The sequence below is a fragment of the Mytilinidion resinicola genome, assembly GCF_010093595.1.
Source record: "Mytilinidion resinicola strain CBS 304.34 unplaced genomic scaffold BDZ99scaffold_29, whole genome shotgun sequence".
In the NCBI taxonomy this organism is placed as follows: domain Eukaryota; kingdom Fungi; phylum Ascomycota; class Dothideomycetes; order Mytilinidiales; family Mytilinidiaceae; genus Mytilinidion; species Mytilinidion resinicola.
The window spans coordinates 372,621-398,028 of record NW_022985465.1 but is presented as its reverse complement, the minus strand read 5'-3'; the positions used below and the strand labels follow the sequence as shown (position 1 = coordinate 398,028).

The window sequence follows — 25,408 nt, the reverse complement described above, 5'->3', positions numbered from 1 at the left end:
GATGCGATGGATATATAGTTGGAGGGTGATGAATATAAATTCGATAGATATTGCGCTGGCTGGACGGGCATCGCGATTCGAGGCATATCCCCCCCCCCCCCCGGCTTTCAAGCAGCTCCAAGAGTGTGTGTAATAGGCTGGATAAGCGCTCAGGGATGCACAGACGTAAGACTAGAGGGTGAATTGGAGATACACGTGGGTATGTGACCGGAAGCTTCAAGTCTCGAGATGAACGAGATGGTCATCTTACGTCTTAAGACGATAGGGAAGACAGTGCGGTAAAGTCGATAGCCACAAACACGGCAAGTACATCATCATGTCAAGCAACCTGGAGACACATCGTGGGCATGCACGCCATCTATTCATCTTCACCGCACCTTACCCCCCCCCTTTATGGTCACCTCCACATCCCGTCCTCTTCCCCATTCCATCCCTCTCCGCTTCCAGCTACTTATACACCTTCCCCAGCCCACTCCCTGCACCCTTCCCCTCCGCTCTCCCTTCTCATCCCCATAATCCGAAAAAAAGTTCAACGCCTTCAAATAAGCTCAAAGCATCCAGCATACAAATAACCCGTCCAGGTCCCCCGGCCTATGCCCGCATCCATGATAAATAAAACAAATATATATCTCCCAGCGTCGTCTCTAGATTGGTTAAGATGCGGTAAAAGAAAAGACGCTGGAACGCAGGCAAAACAAAAGAAAGAATACACAAAGGGGATGATGAGAGAGGTTGGATTCGGTGGTATTTTGAAGCCAACCCACTCTGCGGAGGATGAGGAAAAGGTTCTTAAGATTAGACTTTCCTAGCCTCGAACAGCCCGAGCGAGAGGGCTGTGTCGTTCCAACCGGCGACGTTCGCGGATTCGGGCAGTATCTCCCACCGGCGAAGCAAGAACGGCATCGGTCTGACGTCTGTTTTATCCTGCTGCTGCTGCTGCGATGAGGTCTGGGCTGTAGGCTGCGGCGTACTCCTGCCAGCCTGCTGTAAGTTCGCTTGGTTCCAGAAATTCCCTGGGACGGTCCCGGTAAGGTTAGGCGTGGTCCCATAGCCCATGAACATGGTCTGCGGCTGGTTCTGGAGAGAGTTCTGGGACTGGTTGCCCATGGGTGAAGCGCTGGCTGAGCGCTGTTGGGCCAATTGTTGAAATTGTTGGATTTGGAATTGCTGCGGAGATTGCGGGTGCTGTGTGGCGAACCGCTGTAGTGAGGGCACGCCTTTGTTTTGTTGAAGCGGTGAGGCTGTTTTCTGGAGACCTTGCTGGCTGAGGGAGCGGTGCATTGGCACTGGACCTGGCGACTGAGACTGTTGTGGTGGCTGCGATGTACTTGTGGTTGCAGTTGCAGAACCTGCAGATGGAGTGATGAGACCCAGCCAACAATCCGGGGGAGGGGAAGAGCCAAAGACGAAAGACGACCTTGGGTCTTGGGAGGGTTTGGCTAGATCTGCCTTTGCGAGAACGGCTCGAACATCGTCTGCCAGGTCGTCGGAGAAGTAGACGCCTACGTCGAATAGATATTCAGTGGTAGAAGGGTGATGCTGCAGGTGAGGATGGCCAAATAGTGTCCGGAGTAGCCACAAAAATGTGGCCTGCGTCTGATTGCTTGACTTGCCGCTCTGGAAAGAGTTTTTGTGAAGTACAGCTAGGTGCAAGACAGCATGAATCCTGCAAGAGTTAGCACCCGGCAGAACAATTGGTAGGAAGGAATAGTAAGTAAGCGACATACCAGGAGCATATATCGGCAGTCGAAAGGACAGGTGACGGAGTATCCATGCTCATGCTGTCTGCATCTAGAGATTTTCCAGTTGCGGGATTGAGCAGCTCCACGATTGATTTGAGCTTCTCTACCAGGATGATGATCATGTTAGGCTGCCCTTCGGTGACAATACTAGTCGCTGTGAAGTCGACAACTGTCAGGTATCTTCTGATATAGGTGTCATCAACGTCGTTGGAAGGCGGCGAGTTGCCGATTTTTCCTGGATTTTCAATCGTGGCCAGAATTGCGCGTTCGGCATGCTCACGAATCTGTTCATGTCTTAGATTGAAAGTTTCAATTTTGGGAGACTCAAAATACCTCGCGTATTAGACTCCCATCAAGACCACCAATGAGATCAGGCCAGTTTGACCGATCATTATCAATGGCCACCTTAATAGCATCTAAAAGTGCCGCCGACACAGTGTCGTCGGAGGGTTCTGCGGACGGCGTGTTCATATCGAATATCTGCCAAAGCTGCAGTTGGCAGAAGGGAAGTGAGAAATCATCCGCGATCTCAACAATCGTAGAAACCTGGTCTTCGAGGCTTTTCTGGGCGAGACCTACAGTCGGGGAAACTTAGCAATGGACCAAGTGCGAAATACCGATCTTGACATACCTAGGGTATCCTCCGGATCCAAGATTGCGTTCAACGTCTTCATAGCCGAGACGGCATTTGCGGGACCTGACATGGGCCCAAGCTTGAAGGCTTTTGCGATTGCCTGGAACTCATGCACTGCCATTTGTCTTAATACACCTAGCAAACGCTCACTCGATAGAAGTGAAGTCAAGTGCACCTTAAGGTCTGCAGAACCTTGAGCAGAGCATAGCTCGACTACTCGGCGGAGTTGTTCTAGAAATTCTGTTGCGTGCTCTGCGCAGAATCTCTGTTGTTCCAATCGGTATCGGTAGGCGTCCTGGCCGGGCGTTAATGATAATCGGGAAGCGTTCCAAGATACACTTACCGGTATTTGACAGAACCAATTCAATTCTCCGTTGGGCAAAACTGCGTTCAATGCGACCAGCGACGTTTTCGCAGCACTGTTTCCCCCTGTGTCGCTTACGCTCGAAATGTACGTTTTCGAAACTTCCGCAAAGCTGGCTAATGTGAGGCAGCCAGCACCTATCAAAGTGGGAAGAGTCGCAAAAAGTACCTTTCCTTGGTGGTTCATTAATAGGTTCATCAGATGTTCATTCATAAGTCGTTCGAACGGTTTTTCGTCAAAACTCCTCAAGCGGTAGAACCAGACAACAAATACGTTCGACCGAGTGACGTCTTTCTTGACATTTTCATCCAATTGAGCAGTTATTTTCTTGAATACGCGAGCCATTATCTGCTCGTCCATGCTCGTTCCGCTTGAGAGGATATGATTGATCTCCTCGTCGGTGTCCATTTTCGTAGTTTGAAGGATGTCCATCATATTGTCTGATGCGGGCGAACAAGCCGCAAGGGAGTTCTTCTGTTCGCATCTAGCTAGATCGTAACGTAAGAGTTGCATTAGCTGAGAATCAGCCTTGGCCGTCCGGGCAAGATCAGCCAGAGAAACAAAGAGCTCACGCTCAGGCGGCCGTTCCGATCGAATTGAAGCGTATCTTGAGGCAAGGCGCTGGAAAAGTGGTTTGAAGGCTCCAATGGCCACAAAGATCTGGTAGTGGTAGTGGAGGGTGTCGGAAACAGCGGCAAGTATCGAGTAATCGCATGAACTCAACGCCATTCCGAGGATATCGGCTAGAATTGAGTAGTCGCCTAGCATTTCTACGATCTCCCGTATCGAGTAGAATTCGGAGGGTGTGAGAGTCGAGACCGAGACTGATCCGTCATGCGGAGCAGTTTTCAAAGACGCTGAAGTCGTGGATCCCACCCTAGAAGCCACCTGCTGTCGCAGTAAGCAGCATAGACTCAGCCTAATAGAGAGATTGAGCCCAGACACGTCTAAGTCCTCTTGCGATACTGGTGCAGGCCAGGACTCGAAAAGACTCGGGATCTGCTGTGCAACATAATCCTCAGCGGTATTCAAGTCATGTTCTTCGTTTTCGACAGCAAATCCGATACCCTGCAAAAGGGTATTCCTTAGGTTGAGGACGTGATCCGAGAGAGTCTCCAACGGTAGCTCCGTGATGAGGCGAAGATGGCTAGGCCAGTCATCAGGTGAAGCTTCATGTCTATTCGTGGAGCCGGTTGCGATTAGCCACTGAAGGTACCGCCCAACCGAGAAATGCTTCGAACGGACAAGTTCGGCAACAATACGGAACACATTTCTCGTTTCGAAAGGTTGGTTGGCGTTGAGTGAGAATAGGAAAGAATGTACAGTGGCATCAGTGTCGATCCCCAACGCGTTCCATTTTCGTATCAGTCGTGTTGCAAGATACATCCGGTGTGCTCCTTCACGGTACACGGAAGAGGCCCAGCGTAAGACAGTTGCGACGAGCTGTTGAGGATCCAGGATCTTCTCCAAACAGGCAGCTGATATATGGTCGATGCTGAGATCCACGTCTCGTTCGGAGGAGTCTAGTAGCTTTACAATATCCGTTATCGGAGATGTGGAATGAGCATGAGAATCGTGAGGGGTGCCAGAAAGCCGTTTATTTCGACTGTCGAGGTCTCGTGAAATTCTATCCAGCGATGAATCCGGATACCTAAGGGCAATGTCGTTGATCACTTCTTTCCGGGTGCCCCATATTTTGGGAAGAAGCATGCAACAAGGCTTATTCATTAGCAGGGTTGCTATTAGCTTTTCAAGATGACCAGATATAGTTCTAATCGTGTCATTATTGGGGTCCGCGCGGAGAATATGGGCATGCCCTAATAGCGCTTCCGCAAGTCGCCGACCCCGCCGTCGGAATGCAATGAGATCCTGCCAGTAAATTTGGGCCATGAGAAGCCAGACAGGCAGGCGCTCTTGGGTGCTCCCATCGAGGGAGCTCAGAAGCCAATCCAAATAGTGGTCCTGGTCAAGCAGACGATCGCAGTAAAGATGTGAAGCAAGGCGAGTCCTGAAGATGTTAGTGATCATCATCAGCATGAAGTGGTGATTATGCGCTTACGCATAGTCCATCCTCGCCTTCCAGTCCGGCTGTGCACAGGAGGAAATGGTGTTCTCTACAAACTGTTCCACACAGATGGTCCATTCCCGGTTCCACTTCAATTCGGCGCCCATACCAACTGTTCCTGAAGCGCCTTTCCGCTTGAAAGCACGCAGTTCATTGGAGCCAATGCATTTCGCAAGCCAGACAGCCCTAGCAATGGGAATGTTCTTGCTCAAGCACTGTTCAAGAAGTAGTTTGCCGCGGATTCCGTGGGGGATGGTCCGGCTGAGTCGACGTAGTGCGATTGCTGGGTTCGCGAGGTCACGCAACCACGTCTCCCGTTTGCTATCAGTCAGGGTGACTCTCGGCGGGGGTTTGAAAGTGGATGGAGCTGTGACGCGCCCGCATTGCTGTCGCTTCTCGAGTGCGGCAACTAAGAGTGTCGACAGCGTTTGGAGGCCGGACTTGTTTTTCAGGCTGGACCACAGGGACGGTCTGGCTGTGGTTGTCTCGCTCATCATGCCCGATCTGTTGTTCACCCCACCCTTCACCAGGGCATCAGTCAGAATGTTCTCGGTGCTGTTCGAGGTCCACGGATAGAAGTCGGCAGTTCCTGCAGAAATGTTAGCTCGGAGAGGGCGCAACGGGGGGATTTCCATACTTCCGTTGGGGAACAGCACCGAGGCTGCGGGCGCGTCGAATCCCGCAAACTTTGCGTTCCTGTCATGTTTGACTCCGCTTCCGCCGGGGAGGATTCGTCGATGCGGCAGTGATAGATCGTCCAGGACAGAGGAGCCCGGCCTTGGGGGCATTGGCATGTTTGCGACTCCAGACAGTGCTGCCGTGCCATGACGGGCTTGCGGGGGGAATCCCCAGGCCTCTCCCCCGTCGCTCAACCTGGGACTGAAGGCCAGCTGTGGTTTCCCTCGCGGCGGCGGTCTGCTGGGTGCATCTTGGACGGGTTGTATGGTTTCTAGAGCGCCCAGCGGGGGCTTTGCAGCCGCCTGGGAAGCCAACCCCGGCGTCTTCAGCAAGGCGTCGTCGGCAAATCGCGCCTCGCCATCGAGGGTGAGGTCGATCACGTCCTGGGCGCGCCCATTGTTCGCGGCGCCGGCGTGCGCTGAGGGGTGTCGTCGGACCTGAGGCCGAGGGGGCGGCGGCCCGCTCCCTGTGCGCTGGAGAGACTGGATGCCCGGGGCAGGACGAGAAGTCATCGCACCTCAAGCGCATACATGGCCAGCGGGAGGGAGGACTCGGCGGGAGCGGCGGTAGTGGTCGGGGATTTTGCGGCAGAGGGCAGAGGGAGAGGGCGGAGGGCAGAGGGCAGAGGGTTGAGGCAGAGGACAGGAGGGAGGGCGCATCGGGGGAGGCGGCGGTGGAAGGGCTCTGCCAGCGGAGTCTGGAGGAGAGGGCACAGAACCGTGGTGGCTGCGATATCTTACGACACGATGGGTTGTTCGGGCAGGACAGGGAGTGGGCCGCTGCGAGTGGGCTCCGGGAGAGCTGGGATGCTGGGACGCTGGGGTCTGGGCCAGCCGCAGCGTGCAGTGCTGTGGTGCAGTGCTTCTAGCTTCTATAACTGCCACCAGGCACGATAAAGCGCCTCGCTCAGTTCCCGATTGCCTTGCTGCCAGGCACCGCGAGGCGCAATGGGCGCGCGTTGCCGGCCCGCGAGCACCGGCGCACTGCCTCCTCTGCACGCTCTGCACGTCTCCTGGTGCTGTGGGGGGCTCCAGGGCGCCATCCCAGGCATCAGGCATCACGGCTCTTGGGCAAAGCGGCTGCACGGTGCCGGCCCGGGCAGCCTGGCGGGCTCGCGGGTACTGTCGCCATCGACCCATGCTCACCTCTGCTAACCTCCTTCTCGGACCGCACCACATCCACATCCACATCCACATCCACCGACAGCGACAACGACAACGACAACTCCCCATCGCACCGCCAGCCCCAGCCATCTTCTCCTCCGCGTTGGCGCTGCCGACCCCATCCACCGCCCGCCCCTGCCGCAGCAATGGCGGCGAAGAAGGACATGACGCGCGCCGATTTGAGTACGTCGCGACGCAGCCTCGCCCTCTGGCTTCCCTTGTGCCACGTCACGTGCTCGCTGACACCCCGTCCAGTCGTCCCCTACGTGGAGCCGGCCAAAGACAGGTCGGATGGCGACATGACGAGCACCATGGCGTCCACGCTTCCAGTGCTGAGTGCCCCGCCTGGCGCGCAGGCCGCTTGCTAACAAGGCCTCAGATGGCGGCCATTTTCACCCGCAACAAGTAAGACTCGTCGACCGCAACGAAATGTGAAGCATGCAGTTCTGACCCAAGTGTGCCTGCGCAGGATGATTGGCTGGTAGGCCGCGCGCTTTCTCGCCGCACTCCCAATGCTGACTGCACAGGGTGGCCGTCGTGTTCTCTCTGCAGTCGTGGCTGGCCGAAACTCCTGAGCAGGCCCAGACGGCGACGACGCCAGGCTACTTTTCCGTCGGCATGGCCTGTGAGTCCCCGTTGCCTGCTCGAGTCACCTGCACTGCTAACGTCGAGCAGTCATGTCTCTCATGGTTGTGAGTTCGTCCACGTCCGAGTGCCGTGGCACAGTGTCTCATCACCTTCTCGCAGGCATATATGCCCTTGTTCATGCCGCCCCCACAGAATCGCTTCTCGCCCGGATCGGGGACTGAAGCTCCCTCCGCCGTGCCCGTTGCTTGATTCAACTCTGTATTGTCAGACTCCCGGGTACGAATCTTCACTGACGGCTAGCTGTGGTGGGAGTCAGCAGAATCCAAAACGTCTCTTCGGCCGTGTTCTTGTAGGATTAACGTGGGGTAGTGCGACCAGGGCACAGGGGGAAGGTCGTATGGGCGGATATCAGAAAGCATTATATTATCTCCAGATCTGCTTTCTACTCCCTTATGTTGCCGGTGCTTGCTGCAAACATGTCTAGACAGGACAACATATAGGGTGATGGTCTCGTCCCCTCACCGCAATCCGACCCGTTAGAAAACGAGAAGGCGAAAAAGCACTGCGTCGTGACACTCGATAGGATCTTCCATGTGGTCACACCGCACGACTGATTTTCATGCACATTCCAACGGCAGGCCGAACCAAAGCGCGCGGAGAGCGGAGCCCGCCTTCCATTCGCTCCACGGGTGGCAAGATCCGCTAAGCCCGATGCGTGCAGGCAGGGTCTGAGTCGCAACTCCGCCCGATATCCCATCACGAGCAACTTCAAAGCCACCGCAACCCAACACGACCAACACTCCGCTCCACACCACACACAGCTATCCTCAGCGGCACATCGATCGCCCTTCTTTCACAACCCCACACAGCTTTCTAGAGTCGTTTGACACACATAGCTTGTATGTCAATAGAAAACCTCAAGACATTCGGTGAGTTATCGCCCCGCTCAGCCTTCCCCTCGCTGTTCTGCCTTGCCCAACGCGCCGCTCACCGCGTCCCGGCATGGAACGCATAGTGCTATGAGAGCGGGGGCAGGTGTAGTCTCGCGCTTCTGCTGTTCTGTTTACGTGCTTGATTGCTAACCGCCGCCCTTGTCAGACCCGTTCGCCGAGGCCGACGAAGACACTGGCGACACCAAGCAGTCTCAGAACTACATCCATATTCGGATCCAGCGTACGTCCTGCCCCTCTACTCCGCCCTCGGCCGCTCTTATCGGCATTCTCTCGCCTCCACAACCAGTGACTAACCTCCAACGCAGAGCGCAATGGCCGCAAGACCCTGACCACAGTCCAAGGCTTGCCCAAGAAGTTCGACCAGAAGAAGATTCTCAAGGTCATCAAGAAGAAGTTCGCCTGCAATGGCACCATCGTGGTCGACACCGAGATGGGCGAGGTGATCCAGCTGCAGGGCGACCAGCGCAAGGATGTGCAGGATTTCCTGACCGATAAGAAGGAAGGGTTGGGCTTGGATGCCAAGGACATCAAGGTGAGTCAGTCATTGGCCCTCAGTTGCCGTCTGTTTTTGTTGTAGATTTGTGCATATTGCTGACTCGGCTGCAGGTCCATGGTTTCTAGGCCCCCAGACGTCTCGCCCCCCGCCCCGCCCCGCCCCGCCCGCTACCCATATTGCGGACCGTCGACTCTCCGAGGACCTTCTTTCTGCGAATACTCCATAGATCTGACGAGATGAACGCTGGGTCAAGCGGCATGGCTACAATGGGGGGGGCGTCGGATGATACCCTTCTCTCTTTAGAAGTCTACAACGGCTACATGTGTTTTTGGTTTTTGCTTTTATTCTAGTCGAACTCGACGATGCGAGGGGGATCAGAGCGATGTCTTCTCCCGCTATATCAAGACGGCGTCGGACGGAGTGTCTCCTTGTCTTCTCAAGTCGGTCATTTTTGCTCTCGAAGGATATGCCTAGTTTAGGAAGAATGGATCTTCATACCAGTGCTAAGCTCAATACTCAGTTTATGAACTAGTTCCAAGCGAGTTACTAACGTCCACGAATGTATGCATCTTCTTCACAAGTACAATAGGTGCATCCCGAAGCGTGTTGTGCAACGCAAGCGATTTCACAATGGCTCAGCCATTCAAAATAGGAGGAACAGAGGAACTTCCACGAAGAGCTCGTGATGCTAGGATACAATCAATATGCTACAATACTATACAGCTCCAGAACCTCTCACCTCCCTCTTGTTTCTCCCGTGTGGGGGGATCTACCTCTAATCGAGCATCAAGTAGGCCCACGCCCACGTCTCTACGCCTGCAACGAGCTCTGCGCCCTCTGATATTCCTCCAACTCCCTCGTCATCTTCTCGTCCCTCCTCCTGACCTCGGGCGTCGACTCTTCCGCAAACCCCCACACCATCCACGCCTCCTCGACGCCCTCGAGCATCCGCCGCTGCAACACCAAGTACTCCGTCACCTCGCTCTCCACCGTCTCCACATCCGCCGGCACCTCGACGCCCTCGCTGAGCGCCCTGTGGACCTTGTGCAGCGAGATAGCGTTGTGCGCCCCACTCACCGCGGCGCTCGCGGCCTTCTTCGCGCCCTCCCTCTCCACCGCCAGCAGCGCGGGGCTGACCTCCTTGCTCGCGGCTCTGAGCGCCTCGATGCGCGCCCTCACGGCGGCGCGGGCTTGCTCGTCGGTCCAGGTGGCGAGGATCTGCTTAGACGCGAGGCGCACCACCACCTGGCGCACGCCCGAGCGCTGCAGGCCCGGCAGCGGGGAGGCGCGGTTGGAGACGATCTTGGGCGACGCGGTGTAGGAGGCGAGGGACCACGTGACGTGGGTGCCGAGGGCGCGGTGGGACATGCGGGCGCGGAAGTCGGCCGCGAGGCCGGAGCAGCAGAGGCGGGTGATGGTGGGGGTGTCGTGGCTATTGGAGCGAGTAAGTGTTAGCGAGGGGTTTCAAAAGATTGGTGTTTGTGGATAGGGCTGCGCGCCGCGCGGGTTGAATATTGTGGATAGAACTGGCTGCGAGGGTCGGCGGCGTGGGAGAGGGGAGAGCACATACGCGGCAAATGCTGTATAGATCTGGCTGTGGTAGTCTTTTGCGAGGGGGACAAGGGCTCTCCGCTCGAGCTTCGGGCGTGGTCTGGATTTCCAGCCTTTCAGGAAAAATTTCCACGTTATCAGACTGGTGTGGTCTGGTGTTAGAATTGTGGTTTGTTTGAGGGTTGATTGGGGCTTGCCATACCCAAATTTATCCATCGTTCTCCGTTTGAGCGATTGCCATTCGATGTCTAGTCGCTCTCTTGGTTTTCGAAATATGCTGGGCAGGTTCTTGCCGGTCGGTTTGATCATTGTGCCTGGCACGCGTTCCGTCAGTCCGTGGTTCTCATAGACGTTGCGTCAAGTCTCCATTAAGCTTGTCTCTACATCAATGCATAGACTAGATATCATACCTGGCAGTAGGCCCATATCATTCGGCAGGCCCCGTAGCCCCGCGGCCCCCTTCTGTTGTTCCTTCAGCATCCTCGTTGGCGATTTTGCTGCTCTCTGAATCGGTGGGCGCATGCCGCGCGTGGGAGCCTGCCTCGAAATGCCTGCATGCCGGCCAGGTGTGGTCGCGAAGGTACGACGGGAAGGTCGGTAGAAGAGGCATTGGCGCCCTATCCGGCGCGGTAATGGAGGCGGCATCGTGGTGGTCGTGGGAGAACAATCGTGAGAGAGTTTGGTGCCGGGTTCAGATCTCAGAAATCTTGGTCACGTGATAGTAGACGCATTCCACATCAATATCCTCTGACTTCAACAACGTCCCCATCGTCTTTCTTTCTCTCTTCCAAGTTTGCCTGGAATACAAAGGACTCGTTTTGCCCGCACGACTCGTCGTTTCCTGTTATCCGCCTTTTGTGGCCTTCGGCAGGCGCTTTCAACAACGCAGTACATGGCACTTTCTCCGACAAAACATGCGCCGGAGGACAGCATCAGCGACCCGGACCATCCATTCTGTAGGGCTCGCTTCTATACAGCGAAAACCCGCATTGCTAGACTAATCGCACCGCGTCGCCGTAGCTACAATGAAAGTTTGCGCCTCTCTAAAAGACGCCGTTACTTCAACATCCATGAGCTCTGCCAAGCCGTTGCCAGGTCTACCGGCCAGTCCCCCGACGATATCACCCAGTTCACCAAAATTGCGGAAGGAGGTTCTTATCGTGTCTTCCAAGCTACGTTCCAAGATGAGGTGAAGGTCATTATCCGCCTTCCATACCCATCGATAGTCCCTCGCACATATGGCATCGCTAGTGAGGTTGCGACTATGGAATTTCTCCGCCTGCATGGAGTTCCAGTTCCTAGGGTCTTCGACTAGAGCTCGTCGACATCGAATCAAGTAGGGTCTAAATACACCATCATGGAGAGAGTTCCAGGCAAAGAGCTAGAAGATGTCTGGTACACTATGACGTTACAAGAGAGGATGGATGTAATAGAGAAGATTATTGATATTGAAAAGATACTCTTCGCCATCCGATTTCCTGCCAGTGGTAGTCTGTATTTCAAGGATTCCTTGGGCGATGGTATCACGAAAGTGGATTTGCCACCAGATGCTAGTCATAGAGAAATAAACAAGTTTTGCATTGGACCTTTAACAGAATTCCTTTGGTGGTATCAACGGCGAGATGGACTAGCCGTTAATCGGGGACCCTATAAGAGACTCTTAACTTGACTAACGTATCCTACAAGCCAGTGGCACCGACAAGCGAGTGGCACCACCCCACCAAGCCATCACGCCGAATAATGTGAATCACTCAACAACGAACAATTGTATTTTATGCAGCTATATGCTAGCTAGTTGCCTGCCGCCTAGGGCACGTACGGGCATTGTGTTCTGTCGAATCGCACATGCTACACTTAGGTTTTGCACGTTGCCGTGGCTCGCTCGCTGCTGTTGCTGCCCCCTCTGCTGCCCTTATTTGGGCATCTTGTGCACGAGCGGCCCCTTCTGCCCCTAACAGAACACATTCCTTAGCCATATACCTGAGCTTCTTTGCCCTCTTCTTTTTTTGGCGTTGGTTCTCTGCCCGTAGCTTCTCAATTTCGCTAGCAAGCAGCACGGTGGTTGACATTGACATTTCGCATGCTTTTGAAAGCTAGCTAATTACGCCGTCTGTTGGGCTTGGTGGGCTATACGTGCGCCGTTTGAGATAGCGCCTTAGCAGGGCCGTCTGCTTTTGTAGCTCAGCGATATTGTGGGGTGTTTCTGGTGCCCAGGATGCACTTGATTGTGGACGTTCGGGTGGTGGTGGTGTCTGATATTCTGCATGCAGCCGTGATAGCACGCGATCGGGGTTGTATGGCACAAGGCCAGTAGCTGCGAATCCTGCCTGGATATTGCTTTGATGCAGGGCTGTTTTCCTGGCCTGCCTGTATAGGGGCAAGAATTTGGTAGCTGGCGTAGGAAGGGAGAATCAGTGAGGGAGACATGAGTTGTATTGAGGTTCCAGCGAGTGGCTATATAGTTGGAAGACGGTAGGAGTGGAACATGGTGAAACAAGGAGAAGTGACAGGAGCGTAGCAGCAGCGTAGCAGTAGCGTTCTAGTACAGTATCAAATACACTAGTTCTTACGCACTAGGGGGTGCATCCAGCTGCCAGAATTCGCGCTTATCAATGTGGTTGACACCACGGCCCATAAGTTGTTCAACAAGGCGTCCATATACTTGCTTAAGCGCTGAGAAACAGCCTACATCAAGTGGCTGCAGCAGATGCGATGAATGCGCTGGCATGCATACAACAATAATGTTGTGATCTATACAAAATTAATCAAATTCAGGGTTGATATGGCTGCCGTGGCCATCCAACACTAGCAGCCGATGCGTGCCAACGGTACGATCCTTTGTATACTAATAGAATTGCTTTATCTAGACAAGGCCAATCTTATTTATTGTCCAACCATTTTCGCTGACGCCGATCGACCAATCGTGTGGAATAATATCGGCCTTGTACCAAGCAGCTTGGTGCATTACGGCCTGGAAGATAATAAGCGGTGGAATATTACCCCCTAACGCATTAATACATTCAATGATTATAACCTATTCTTAATTGCCTAGTTGTACTGTCCTAGGCCGGCCAGCATAATCTGTTCCAGTAACAACCTTTGCTGCTGTTGCAATAACACCTATTTGGCAGCTAGTCTCATCAAAGTTCCAGGTATCATCATCCAGAATCCTATATTATGCCTTTGTATCTTGTATATATTTAAACCAGCTTCGAATAAGTGTAGGATCTTCGCATTTGGCCCGGTTGTAATTGTACTTGCGATTAAATTTGCATTAAAGGTCCTCGTGGTGGCGCTTGATAAAGTTCCGCACCCAATGTTGGCTAATTGGTTTAGCGGGTCCACGCTGCGCAACTAGTAATGCAGCCATCTGCCGTACAGTATCAATTCGCGGTGGCATACCGCGTTGATCCTGTGATAGAATCCATTGCTTCAGGCTCTCTTCTTGTGCAGGTGTTAAGTGGCGATTTAGTGCAATAGAACCGCGCTGTGCTGGTATGCCGTTGGCGCGTTGTATAGCTGTTCTTCGAGGTACATCGTATGCTGCTACGGCAGCCCGAAAGGATTTAATATGACCTTGCTTATGCGCATTGATAGCAAGCTGAATTCTGCCCTCTTGATACAGGGCTTCTTGTTGTTGTGATGTAGTCATTGCGGTGGTTGTGTTACGCGTCGCGTGCTTCGCGCGATTTGGTGCCACTCGCTTGTCGGTGCCACTGGCTTGTAGAATACGTTAAGTTACTGCATTTTGTGATGACTAACCAGTAGATTACAGGGGAAAATTCCGAGGATCTACTAAGGGCCGTTAGCCGGAGAGAATTGATGTGGCTCCAGAAATTCGGCGAACAACGTTTTCCTAATGAACCGCTCTACAGAGAATTTTATAGCCATCAAAAGTTGGACCCGAAGGTGCAAATAGACAGTTTGCTGGATTATCTGAAAGTAGCTCCGCATATCATTCCCGAGGGAGAGGAGTTGAACCAACCTACCATCCGACACCCAGATCTCTCACCTAACAACGTCTTCATTTCTAGATCCGGCGACATCACTACCATCATCGACTAGCAGCACAGCACGATTCTTCCCATATTTCTACAAGCCAAGATGCCGAAGCATTTTCAGAATTACGGCGACGATGATTCGGAGAATTTTCAACCTCCAAAGCTTCCCGAGAATTTCGATTCGTTAATGGGAAGTGAGAAAGATAGGCAGGCAGAACTGTACCGGCGACGGCAGCTCCACTATTTCTATCTGGCATTTACCAATCGCAACAACAAGCCCCATTTCCAGTCCATGGGCACGTATGATCTTATTGTAAGGAATCGGCTCTATGGCACTGCTAGCAAGCCATGGGAAGGCGATAATACTTCGCTCAAGGCGGAAATAATACATGCGTCGACCCGCTGGCCCGGCATTGCCACTTCAGCGATGAAACGGGCGGACTTTCCTGCAAAATACTCCGAAGCAGAAGTCGTAGAATGCCTCGATATCGATATAAAGCAGAAGAAGGTGGATGAACAAATGTAGCAACTGCGCGATTTCTTCAGCGTTAACATCGACGGTTGGATGCCGACTGAATTATACGATGAAGCCAGGGAGAAGGAGCGACATGCTAAACTCCAAATGCTCGAGGCTGCTGAGACCGAGGACAAGAGGAGAGAGCTGCATGAAAACTGGCCGTTCCAGGATTATGAGGAGTTGGATTAAAGCAACTTCGTTCGCCTTGGTTTGACTTCTGGCAAGTGTAGATAGCATACATGGACGGCGCAATGCTTTATTTCCATTGTTGCTTTGCCGTTCTGGCACCATATACAGCCTCTCTAAACATATTCCTGATCCACGCATCATCCAGGAAAGGGTTTGTAGAGCAGAGCGTTGTGGATGGGTACTACCGACGGTTGTAGCCGAGTTGGGCGGGTTCATGGGTGATAGGAGAGAGAGAATGTCACGGGTACGTAGTAGTGGTGGTGAAATTTGATGAGGTGCTCCGAGAGCGCAGCGAGCGAGCTAAATGTGCGAACGCGTGTATGCTAAGTAGCTGCATTACCTCCAGCAGAGGACCATATGATATGCGTCTTGGGGCTTGGGGAGTAATTCTTCATGCGAGTATGATAGCCGAATTGCTGAGGATGAGTGCATGAGTAACGAATTACAACATCACAGCATCTGGAGTTTCGGACAAAATTGGAACCTGTTAGTCACCCGTGACTCTAAGTTGCCCTTGGGATGATAAAGTGACGCAGCCCAGCCCTGGGCTGTGATATAGCTCTACATACTCACATCCGGTGGCCTAGCGCGCAAATCAAGCCATGAAACAGCCTCAGAAGAGAGGGTAATAATCGTGTAAGTAACGTCTAGAGATACCGTGCTTTTAAGAGACTAAGCTCGGAAGCGGTAATCATCGGTCCGGAAATAGGGTACCCCTGATAATCAGGCTCTCGTCTCTCTCGCTCAGCCATCGGCATCGCTCTCCATGTTCCACCCCCGCAAGTGGCCTCTTCCTTCTTGTAGATGAGCGTTGTGGAGTTTTGGAGAACTAGTGTAGCCCCTTCACGTCTAGCCCCTTCACGTCTAGCCCCTTCACGTCTGGCCTCATGGTTCCCCATCTACCTTCGCACAGCTAGGTCAGATACACGTGGTACCTTTGTACTATATATACTCACAATTTTCTCGCAGGGAAAGAGGATGGGAGTGGCAACTCTTCTCATCTACAGTCGAATGCATCCCTCGGAGAAAGAGCGAGGGACGGTGTGGTAGATATGGCGTGGTAGATATGGCGTGGAAGTAAGGAGCGAGAAGCCAGAGAGCGATGGCTAGAAAAGCAAATAGCTATTACTCTCCTCAACACGTCAAAGTCTCTCATGGTGACTCCAGCTGAACACTCACTGTAACCTCGGGCGCTGGAAGCATGCATATGAAGATACAATACTTTGGGGAAGATCCGACACCTGCTGTCGGTTCTTCCCAGAAGTTCAACCTGTGGTCACCTGCAAACTCGGGAAACTGTTCATAAGAGAAGGCACTGCAGAAGACACTTGGGAGTATTAATTCCGGGGACTGTGCTGAAGGGATAGCAATGGGCAATGCTGACTACTATGCTGGGCAAAAGGCTAGATAGAGTAGAAAGGTAGTTGAAGGCATCATAGGGCACTTGAGCAAGCCGGGGATACAGTACAAGGAGAAGGGAACATGGTATGGAGGTAGAACTCAAGCTAGCATTAGCCGCTCACGTTGACCTACCCTGCGCTAAAATCGTCACAGGGAAGCCTGGTGTAGCCAACAAGCTCCTCAAAGTCTTTACTGAGACTGATGCTGCACTTGCCACTGTCTAATGGGATGGACTTTTTATGCATACACAACCAATCTGTTCACCAATCACCCCCGCTCCGAGTCTACTGAGATAAAGAAACACGACGAAAGATTAAAGCTCCCGCGGACTCGGGGACCACAACCCAGGCGAAGAGTCGCCAGCAGCCCTCAGATGAAAGTGTAACTCTGACCTGCTAGAATTGAGAGCCCGAGTCTGCGTCCTAGAGATGTCAATCGATGGACTTGATTGTCCCTTCGCCGCCGTCATATCCAGTCTTGTGCAGAGGGAAATCCCTAGGATATACTGCGTCGCTGTCATACTCAGCTATGTGCTCCTTTTGGTTCCTGTGGTGACATAGACAGTATTTGAATTTCACGCCGACAGCGCGGAATTTGCGTCGCATATCCTCCAAGAGAGCCGCGGTGTAGAAATACTCTGTGACATTGTAGATACAGATGCACCGAAGTTGAGGGTAGAGACCCGGGATTTTGAGAAACGACCTATACTCTTCTTGGAGTCGAAAACCGAAGTAACAGAGCTTCAACGTTGACACCGGCGGTGGTAACATTCTAGTTAGCTCCGCGAGACTCCATTGAGTAGAGTCAGGGATCTTGTCTGCACCGAAGACGAGGCGCGCGTCGATGTCGAGGAGGGACAGCTGGGACAGCTTTGAGAGGCTGTTCCAGCTCTTTGTGCCAGGGAACGGAGTGTATCGACTGTATGTGTTAACGATGTCATTGACTGTGTAGTAAAGGTATAGCTTCCGGAGGGCAGGGACATGCTCCAATATGGGGCCAATGACATCCTCAGATTCGATCCAGCCAATGTCATCCGACATACTACGGCCATCGGCATAATCGCCAGTGCGGTGTGTCAACGTTGTCAGACACTTGCAGGACTGCAGCAGCATGACAAATGTCTCGGGGTGGATACGGCACCACTGTAGATGCAGCGCCGTGAGTGCAAAGTCCTGAATCATATATATTTCGCGGATGGTGAATCGTACCGCCGAGAAAGTGGTGAGTGTGGGAAGTTGCAGCCATGGCGAAACATATGCCGATTCGAACGTGCCAAACATGTCCTCGAACCGTAGGTCTCTGGCGTTGCCGAGCATGGATACGACTGTCGGGTGTAGGCGGATACTATCTCCCTTGTAGAGGGCGGCGTCGTATAGGAACCTTGGCAATTCATCACTTATTGAGAGGCGGATGACTCTCATATTCGGCAGAATTTAAAGCAGAGTGCTGGTGAATCCATCCAGGATGTTCGATGCCGCTAGACGATCACAAGCCTTCCATATGTCATGGGTAGGATCTCAGACCTCGTCGTCTGACATGGGTAAATCTAGCGCGCGGATGTGCCCACATCAGCTCGACCTCCATAGCCGCACCTGGTACCGACACATCGCCGTGGTAGCGTGGCAATGCGAGAAGTACGTCGAGAACCCTGACATACTTGGCCAGCGTTCAATTCTCGAGGATTGATCGTAAGAATCGATAAACCGCCCAAAAGAACACCTTTATGCCGCGGTGCACCGAGAAAGACTTATATGGAATTGGAGTAGCCTCTTTACGGAAGACGCTCGAGACGAGTATCACATTCCGCAATGTAATGGTGTCGCCGGCGAAGCATTTGAAGATCATGCTCAAAATCTCATTAGGAAGCAGCGAGCTGGCAACAGAGTTCCTGCTGCTATCCTCGTCACTGGGCGACTGCGGATCAGCGGGCTGGTCGGCCATGTCTGCTTGTAGTGGCGTGGGTGTGTCGTTAGGCTACTCTGGCTACACTGTAGCCAGAAACATCCGCTGATCGTCGTCCGATGGGAGGTGAAGAGAGGAAATGAGGCGGGCGTGGTGTTGAAGAACGAAGCTCGAAACGACGTCCGCAGTGAGGCCTCTATCGAAGCTGCGGCTTGACTAGAGATAGAGAGAGTATAGGGCGAAAAATGGTGAGAGTGGCACAGCTGTCTCGAGAGATGGTGGCGAGGAAAGGCGGGAGGGAGGTGGTGAGTGAGGCGGCTGCGTGGTGACCTCAAGCTTGGCAGCAGATCAGCAAACTTGAGCCCCAGACACTCCAACCACGCTCTATGATATGTTCAATAGCTTCGAATGGGCTAGGCTACATGGTCTCGGGTGCAAGGGGAGTCGTGTTGTCTTTCTCCTAGCCTTCAGGACTTCAAGTACACATACCAAATTCCGCCTACAGGCGTGAGGTCTCTATTTGACTATGTCGATCGTTAACCGTAAACATCGTGGTTCCGGCTTGAAGGCATTCTCGAGGGATGCCTGATGACCCAGGATTTGCATTCGGGAAGCGATTCCTGGATTTTCTGTTTCAACACCCCAATGTGCACCCTACCCGGCCCGCTCTAGGCACGTGATCTGACGCCACTGTGGCTGAGTTCGGCTCAGACCCGGCTCAGCTTCGGCTCGGTTCTCCTCAGGTCTGCTCACCCTTGCTCACCTATCACCCTTCCCCACCGGCTACAGCACAGTCTCAGATGTACCTCACTAGAAACTGTCAAGTTTTAGCGAGGGACCTCAAATCTGTCCCCGGGTCACAAATCAGGGACCCACACCGTTTTATAAGTCTCACAAGCTCAAGCTACTTTCCAGGGAACATTCCCCGCCCTTATGTTAAGAACTGCCCGTTCTACCTATAGATTACGCTGAAGGACAACGAGAGGTTAGTCCGAATCGATAGGTATCTTACTTGCCTACAGGTGGACTACGTCAAGGGCTAACACGTGACGTGAGGATCGAGGCGACTGAGTAAGACGTTGGAAGGGAGCTTAGGCTTCAGTAGTATTGGAGGTGTGTAAAGTAATCAAGAAACTTGTATTGAGAGTTGCCCCACTCAGCGATCCAACCGAGCCTTCACAAAGGAGTACTCGCATGAATCTGAGCGGTTTTCACACACACACCGCGTCAACAGCTCAGCCCCTTAGCTTTGCAGGGAGGCAAGTCGGCTCATCCGTAACAGCCTCCCAGCCATCCGTCAAGCCAGCGCCCCAGCTCCGTCATGTCCGCCACAAGCACGGCTGTTGGGGGCTTCCATAGCTTTCTTCATGGTTTCTGCCCTATGGCGTAGGCCAGTGGAAGCCCAGCTACAACAGGAAGCCTTGGATCGAGACAGCCCTTTACCTCAAACGGTGCCTGCCTCGGCTTGTATCTTCAGCGTTGGTGGTTGGTCCCCGGGTCCCGAGACATGCCCCAGTATCAAGCATCCTTCATCCCTTGTACAATAGGATTCCTCCAGCCACGGCAGCTGAGTGAAGCAAGAACTAGGGGTGGCATAAGATTGCTAATGGATCTAGCTCTAGTAAGGACCCGCTGCGGCACAGTCTTAGACATACCTCACCAGAGACTGTTAAGTATTAGCAAGGGGACTCAGATTTGTCCCGGGAGAGGGAGGGGTTGGGAGGAGTTTTTAGGGGGTAAAAAAAGGGGAGGAAGGAGGCATGGTTTGGTGGCTTTCTTCATGGCTGTATTTATTACCTTCACTTCTCTCACATATGCATTAACGAAATCTATCTTTCGGCAGAGGTAGTAGCAAGACCTAAGAACCTAATTTATGCACATCCGCAGCCCTGCCTAATTCCTTCTACCACAAGCGAAATCTTCGTTGCACCAACCCTTCATCGCAAGCAAGTTTCCCGACTCTGGCTCAGGCTTGCTATTCCTGTCACCTGATTCCGCAAGGACCTCGCGCTGTCGAAGTCGAAGTCGATGTCGATTTGAGACGGTTCGATTCCGTCCACCAGGTTCGCGCTTACCATCCCCTTCATGTCGTCAACCCGAGTCTTTCGGCCGCCAATTACCCAGCCACTTTGAAGCGCTCGTATTCTCAAGGTCTTCCGCGACGCTGTGCAGGCGAGTTTTAAGCCGCTCCGGCTGCGGCAACTTACTATCAGATAAATTTGATCTCGGCCGCACCTCTTCATAGCGACGAAACGTGTCAGCGAGCCTATCGACGCTATCAGGGAGCCGCACGAGCGCCAGCGCCTTATGCCACAGCGCGAGCGCCGCCAAGTTCGGTTCGTCCTGGGCGACCTGATCAATGTCGAGTACCGACAGCGCGACGAGCATCCGCAGTGCGTATTTGGCAACTTTCTCTTTGTCGGTCGTTTCATGCGCAATAAATTTGTACGATGCGCGCGCGACCTCGATGGGCAGTGAGGCTTTGACGCTGCCGCCGTAAAAGCCTTGCACTTCTGGTGGCAATGGAATGCGGCTGCTGGGTTTCAACCCTTCGAGCCAGGCGTCGACGATTTTGCTTGACATCTGGCCGCCAAAGTGGTCGTCGGCAATGATCGCACGCAGCATGCCGATGTGCTGGTCGTAGCTTTGTTGCTGTAAGCTGTGTTCCGGCATTTTCAGCGAACTTAGGTAGATGTAGGCTAAAGTAGGCTTGTATTGTATTGGGTAAAGAAGCTACAAAAGTAGTAGTATGGACTGCCAGAACAAACTGTAGATGGCAGGGTATCGGGATAAAAGATCGTTAACAAGTGGCAGGAATAGAAAGGTAACGGCGATACGCAGGTTGAGGGCAACCTCGAAGTTAAATAACTTCACGACTGAAAGTTTGGGCAAAAAGGAAGAAGATATCAGAGCAGTAATCAGCCGCACATGAACTGTCAATGCGGGGCTCGAACATAGAGTGGAGGTAGCGATGTATCTGTACGAAGAACGGGGAGCCTGGAGGACTCCGCTAAGAAGATTTCTTGGTCGAAGATTACGGACGCTAGTCTTAACCGGGGATGCGCACAGCCACAGCTCCAGCTCAGGCCGGAGCATGAGCAACCCCTTAAGCGGTAAAGGAAATTGCTTGGGCACACATTGAGATGTTGTACTCATTTCTATCAAATTTCTTCTCTCATATCAGCCACAGCACTGGTACAGAACGTCTGGGACTTATTCAACAACGCTTCCAAGGATAGATATTCTCCGTGCTACAGTTTTATTGGCGGCCTAAGGTCCCACGTTCCTTAGGGTTCAGCCTTCCGATTTATGTCACGTAACACCCCACATCCTAGAGGTAGTCTACAGACAGTTACATTCCTAAGACAGCATGTTCCTAAGACAGCACATTCTTAAGAAGGCATGTTCTTAAGGCAGCCATAGTCTCAGAACAGTAGCATCTTAAGATAAGGATGGTCTCTAGAGAGTCCCGCTCTTAAGATAGACCCGTCTTAAGATAGTTTTATTCGTAAGATAGACATGCTCACAAGACAGTGACGTACCAAGATGGTGACATTATTAGGATAATCTTGTTTATAACTCCTTGAGCTACGTCTTGTTCTTCAACCTGCCTGCCCGCTGCTGCGTAGAATACGTAGTAAATACAATTGTCATTCCTGTCTGCCTATCCGAGATAGCTAGGGCCTTCCTGCCGACTAAGAACCACGACAAGGGGGCTCTCTCTCAGTATATAGTCGCCTCTATTCCATAGTTAAATTAATAGATAACTCCCCCTTTCATGAGATTATACACTAAACTAATAGAATCTATCAGCTATTCATAGGCTTACCCTTGTATGGATAATAAAGTAGCGCAGATCAGCCTTAGGCAGTTTTTCATCCGTAGGTAAGAGTACTCAATAATTAGGGCCCTAAAACTGGAACCTGGCAGGTCTAAGGGCCCGGAAATGGGCCTTCCGAGGCAGGGTGAGGACCCCAGTCTCAACCCTCCCTGTCGAATACAGGGCCCAAAACTGGGCCCCAGCGAGCTGCTCAGTCCCGGCTCAGATGCGCTCGGTCTCGGCTCAGATGCGCTCACCTAGCACAGCCACAGCTCAGGCTGGAGCATGAGCAGCTCAGGTTCCTGAACGGGAAAGGAAATTGCTTGGGTGCACATTGGGATATCGTACCAGCTGTTGCACGACAGAGCATTAGCATGACCTTGACGGATATACATCTTGTCTTTGTACGGAGAGCTAGCTTGAACCTGTTGATAATTACGAGCGGCTCTTCCTGTACATATACAGCGCTCCCAATATCAATACCATAACGCTATGCATCTCATCAATTTTCCTGCTGCCGTCTCCAATGACGTTGATGCTTCTAATCCAGCCGCTGACTCTTGTTGGAGCCTACACCTTCATCATCCTCGCCAGCGATCTGCGAGTTCATGGCACTGGCAGGTCGAGCTTGCTTCCAATGGTCCGGAATAGGATTCAGCTGCTCGAGCGCACGTCGGAGCTTCGTCTGACGATAGCCCTGGCAGTGGTCAAATAGGTTGAGAGTCAAATGGTTGCATTGCTGGACCTGGCGAATAGTGTCGTGGCTTGCGATCCAAGACATGTAGTGTCGTCCATCCTCAACGCTGTACCAGTGGACGTGCCAGATGACGTCTCGATGAGTTGCGTAGGCCGAAAGAGCGATTGTATCCACAATCGACGGTTCTTCGGATGGATAAGCCTCCCGAAAGTCCCAGCGTGCAGCGTTGACACAACATGCGCCACTCCCTGCAGTTTGGTTCTCGCCTTGCCAAAGCGTCCCCCCCATAGCCTCGGACTTCATCTCTAGCACGAAGTAAGGGAGACAATTCCCTTTGCCTGGTTGTGTAAGCCGTCTTGCCGCTGGATGATCGATGACTGTGTTTTCCTTGACCGTCCAAGTCGAGCTCTGACCCGTTGGATAGCCGCAGTGGGCATCTGCCTTCGCTGTTGCTAGGGGTATTCATAATCGCCGTTTCTTAGCAAACCATCGTGAGTCCAGGGCGTATTGCCGCCACGTCCGACGTCAGAACGTTTGGTGGGGAGCGTCGCCGTATTGATAAGGTCGTAAACATTACCTTCTGGGCTGTCTGCGACGTCGACGGTAGTCTGCACTGCGTCGGCAATTGCTTCAGGAGACAAGTTTGTGGATCGCTCTTGGAGAATATACGAGTCGAGGAAGCTGCGCAGCTCTGGGGGAATCTTCTCGCCCGTGCGGTCGAAAAGGACGCCATTGTTGCGTAGTGTCTTGCGGTAGTCGATGTGAGACGTGGCCGCGAGCTTCGACCGGACGCGACCGAGGCTCCCCCAAAACTCTGTCTCTGTGCTTGCGACATCCGTTGGAGTGTTTCGAGCAAGGGCCCCTGCTCTTCACCTCCTCCGTCTTGTTCGGCTTGTCCACCTGGATCGAATATTGCGTGCGGGTGCTGCATTCTAGTTGTGGGGGGCAGCTGCTCGCGCGATGGGGAGGGATTTCGGCAAGCCAGTCGTCAATGCGATCGCACGCGGGATTGACCCACTCGCGAGAAGAATTCGGCGGCCGAGGGTGGTCTAGTGGTATTGGAGAAACGGTCTGGAGGACGCTTAGTCGAGAGGCTTTGTCGAGGGAATAGTTAGGAGTCCGAGGGTTTGCTAGTATGTGCTGACGCTTGGTCGGTCGGAGAGATGCAAAGTCGCTCTGTCGGCCAGGCTTGGTTTTCGTTCCAGTAGTCAACCCGAGCCTCTTTACGAAGTAAGTGTCTTCCACCTGACTGGTTTGCTGGTTACAGGTACACATATTTGTACTCGTTTTGCAAACAGCTCGAGCGAAGAGTGGGCGGAGGAGACTTCGTCTTCATCTCGAGGTCGCTTTGGATAGGATCGGCACCTTGGAGACGTAGGCTTCTGCGTCTTTGTTGTGACGTTGTAGCAGGTACAGTATGACAAAAGGTATGACGATGTACCTTTCTTTACCTGGTGCCCGACCTTCGGCTTTTTCAATATAGGTTGCAAAGTATCGGTTAGCTCTGCGCGTTGACGTTTGCGCGTATATGAGGCTTGAGGTTTGGGCATGTGAGGGTGTGTGATGTTCGAGGGTGTGGGGTGTGACGGTCGATGTTCGAGGGTGCAGGGCGAGGGTGTGGTTGAGGGCGTCCGAGGATCAGCCGGCTCACCACCACGAGATTGCATCACCGTCGTGATTTCGTCTCGCATTAAGCCTCAACGCCAGGCGAGCTGTTATAGTGCATTAGGGGTCGCTACCTAAGACTAGATAGCTTCATCGAAGGATCAAGGAAGGAGCGCGGAGCGGCAACCAGCGCAAACCGACAACGTTCCACGCCAAGCCTGGGTCAGAAAGTGCAGCCACTACACCTCAACCGTTAGAGTGCGGCAAAGCAAAATCCTACTCGGGCCCCGTTGGGGTTTTTCACAATGATCGAAGATTAACCCGTACTATGTACGGGCCTACACCCTTAACTAAACTCCATGTCAATGTCCGCACAGCAGTTCTCCCCTTCAATTTTGTAGAGTAGTGCACCTGCAGTGATCCAACAGTTCTCCCTAGAAAAGAGGCCTTGATCCGTTCCCATGGTAGATTTTGTACCCCCTTTACTTGATAAGCAGTGCGTCTTCCTTTCCGGTGAACTTGGACTTAGGCCTTAGCTTTTGAGACTGCTCGACAGGCTCTATACATAAAGAGGATTGAGGGTGAAGGCAGTCCAGGGGAAACTCTATACCGCCACGACCCCCTCCACAAAGCCAATCAACCCTCGCAGGCTGACCTGGGCCAAAAGCAGGCCCCCGAGACCTAGGCACGGCACTGCACTTATCAATATCACCTAGAGAAGTCTGCGAGTAAGTTTGTGTGCCCTCGTAGCAATGTAGAGTCTGCTGGATTATGACGATCACCTACAGCAATCACTGCCGGTAGCAAACGGGGCGCTTTCATATACATAATGTCGCGTTCTGTCAAGATTCAGATGCTACGGCCTGCAAACCAACAGTCATTGAAGCTTGCTGCCGCCACGTGACTTCCTCTCAAAACAGAACTTAGCGAGAGAAGGTGAGTTAACTTATATTAACCCACGTAATTCAATCTCCGCCCGTTGCATTTCCCGTGCAAACGCAGGACATCCATCCCTTTCCTGCTTAGCCAAAGCTCGCTCTAT

The 25,408-nt window shown here is 52.8% G+C and overlaps 9 protein-coding genes across 9 annotated transcripts; 4 read left to right on the top strand and 5 right to left on the bottom strand.

Annotated features, from left to right (window-relative positions):
• The first annotated feature begins 117 nt into the window (after positions 1 to 117).
• Positions 118 to 706, top strand: BDZ99DRAFT_178713 (uncharacterized protein). The gene has a single exon (XM_033713033.1). It carries the CDS (start codon positions 317 to 319, stop codon positions 614 to 616), a length of 300 nt encoding a protein of 99 aa, XP_033569942.1. The 5' UTR covers positions 118 to 316; the 3' UTR covers positions 617 to 706.
• Positions 707 to 795: 89 nt separating this feature from the next.
• Positions 796 to 5,995, bottom strand: BDZ99DRAFT_527070 (uncharacterized protein; the record flags this gene model as incomplete). The annotated part of the gene is made up of 7 exons (XM_033726200.1): positions 796 to 1,666; positions 1,728 to 2,026; positions 2,076 to 2,317; positions 2,374 to 2,671; positions 2,720 to 4,748; positions 4,800 to 5,394; positions 5,443 to 5,995. 7 exons carry the CDS (start codon positions 5,993 to 5,995, stop codon positions 796 to 798), a joined length of 4,887 nt encoding a protein of 1,628 aa, XP_033569941.1.
• A 797-nt stretch (positions 5,996 to 6,792) lies between these two features.
• On the top strand, positions 6,793 to 9,298 carry BDZ99DRAFT_576547 (translation initiation factor SU; the record flags this gene model as incomplete). The annotated part of the gene is made up of 9 exons (XM_033728591.1): positions 6,793 to 6,829; positions 6,902 to 6,975; positions 7,026 to 7,051; positions 7,116 to 7,127; positions 7,174 to 7,271; positions 7,322 to 7,342; positions 8,333 to 8,407; positions 8,493 to 8,719; positions 8,794 to 9,298. The coding sequence occupies 9 exons, from the start codon at positions 6,793 to 6,795 to the stop codon at positions 8,806 to 8,808; spliced, it is 585 nt and encodes a 194-aa protein (XP_033569940.1). The 3' UTR covers positions 8,809 to 9,298.
• A 151-nt stretch (positions 9,299 to 9,449) lies between these two features.
• Positions 9,450 to 10,543, bottom strand: BDZ99DRAFT_454266 (uncharacterized protein; the record flags this gene model as incomplete). Its single annotated transcript, XM_033718372.1, has 4 exons — positions 9,450 to 9,694; positions 9,863 to 10,115; positions 10,254 to 10,376; positions 10,437 to 10,543. 4 exons carry the CDS (start codon positions 10,541 to 10,543, stop codon positions 9,494 to 9,496), a joined length of 684 nt encoding a protein of 227 aa, XP_033569939.1. The 3' UTR covers positions 9,450 to 9,493.
• A 246-nt stretch (positions 10,544 to 10,789) lies between these two features.
• Positions 10,790 to 11,903, top strand: BDZ99DRAFT_512346 (uncharacterized protein; the record flags this gene model as incomplete). The annotated part of the gene is made up of 3 exons (XM_033724623.1): positions 10,790 to 10,827; positions 11,255 to 11,489; positions 11,550 to 11,903. 3 exons carry the CDS (start codon positions 10,790 to 10,792, stop codon positions 11,901 to 11,903), a joined length of 627 nt encoding a protein of 208 aa, XP_033569938.1.
• A 2,177-nt stretch (positions 11,904 to 14,080) lies between these two features.
• BDZ99DRAFT_178505 (uncharacterized protein) lies at positions 14,081 to 14,787 on the top strand. The gene is made up of 2 exons (XM_033713031.1): positions 14,081 to 14,176; positions 14,269 to 14,787. The coding sequence occupies exon 2, from the start codon at positions 14,339 to 14,341 to the stop codon at positions 14,759 to 14,761; it is 423 nt and encodes a 140-aa protein (XP_033569937.1). The 5' UTR covers positions 14,081 to 14,176; positions 14,269 to 14,338; the 3' UTR covers positions 14,762 to 14,787.
• A 1,986-nt stretch (positions 14,788 to 16,773) lies between these two features.
• Positions 16,774 to 17,763, bottom strand: BDZ99DRAFT_482515 (uncharacterized protein; the record flags this gene model as incomplete). Its single annotated transcript, XM_033722491.1, has 1 exon — positions 16,774 to 17,763. One exon carries the CDS (start codon positions 17,761 to 17,763, stop codon positions 16,774 to 16,776), a length of 990 nt encoding a protein of 329 aa, XP_033569936.1.
• A 2,278-nt stretch (positions 17,764 to 20,041) lies between these two features.
• Positions 20,042 to 21,216, bottom strand: BDZ99DRAFT_468627 (uncharacterized protein). Its single transcript, XM_033721299.1, has one exon. It carries the CDS (start codon positions 20,915 to 20,917, stop codon positions 20,336 to 20,338), a length of 582 nt encoding a protein of 193 aa, XP_033569935.1. The 5' UTR covers positions 20,918 to 21,216; the 3' UTR covers positions 20,042 to 20,335.
• Positions 21,217 to 22,605: 1,389 nt separating this feature from the next.
• Positions 22,606 to 24,333, bottom strand: BDZ99DRAFT_576541 (uncharacterized protein; the record flags this gene model as incomplete). The annotated part of the gene is made up of 3 exons (XM_033728590.1): positions 23,635 to 24,333; positions 23,249 to 23,579; positions 22,606 to 23,198 (listed from the first exon to the last, which is right to left on the bottom strand). Exons 1-3 carry the CDS (start codon positions 24,034 to 24,036, stop codon positions 22,606 to 22,608), a joined length of 1,326 nt encoding a protein of 441 aa, XP_033569934.1. The 5' UTR covers positions 24,037 to 24,333.
• Between the last annotated feature and the right edge of the window lie 1,075 nt (positions 24,334 to 25,408).

Coding starts and splice junctions, on each gene's coding strand:
- BDZ99DRAFT_178713 (XM_033713033.1), top strand. CDS start 317: ATGTCAAGCAACCTGGAGACACATCGTGGGCATGCACGCCATCTATTC.
- BDZ99DRAFT_178505 (XM_033713031.1), top strand. CDS start 14,339: ATGCCGAAGCATTTTCAGAATTACGGCGACGATGATTCGGAGAATTTT.
- BDZ99DRAFT_468627 (XM_033721299.1), bottom strand. CDS start 20,917: ATGCCGGAACACAGCTTACAGCAACAAAGCTACGACCAGCACATCGGC.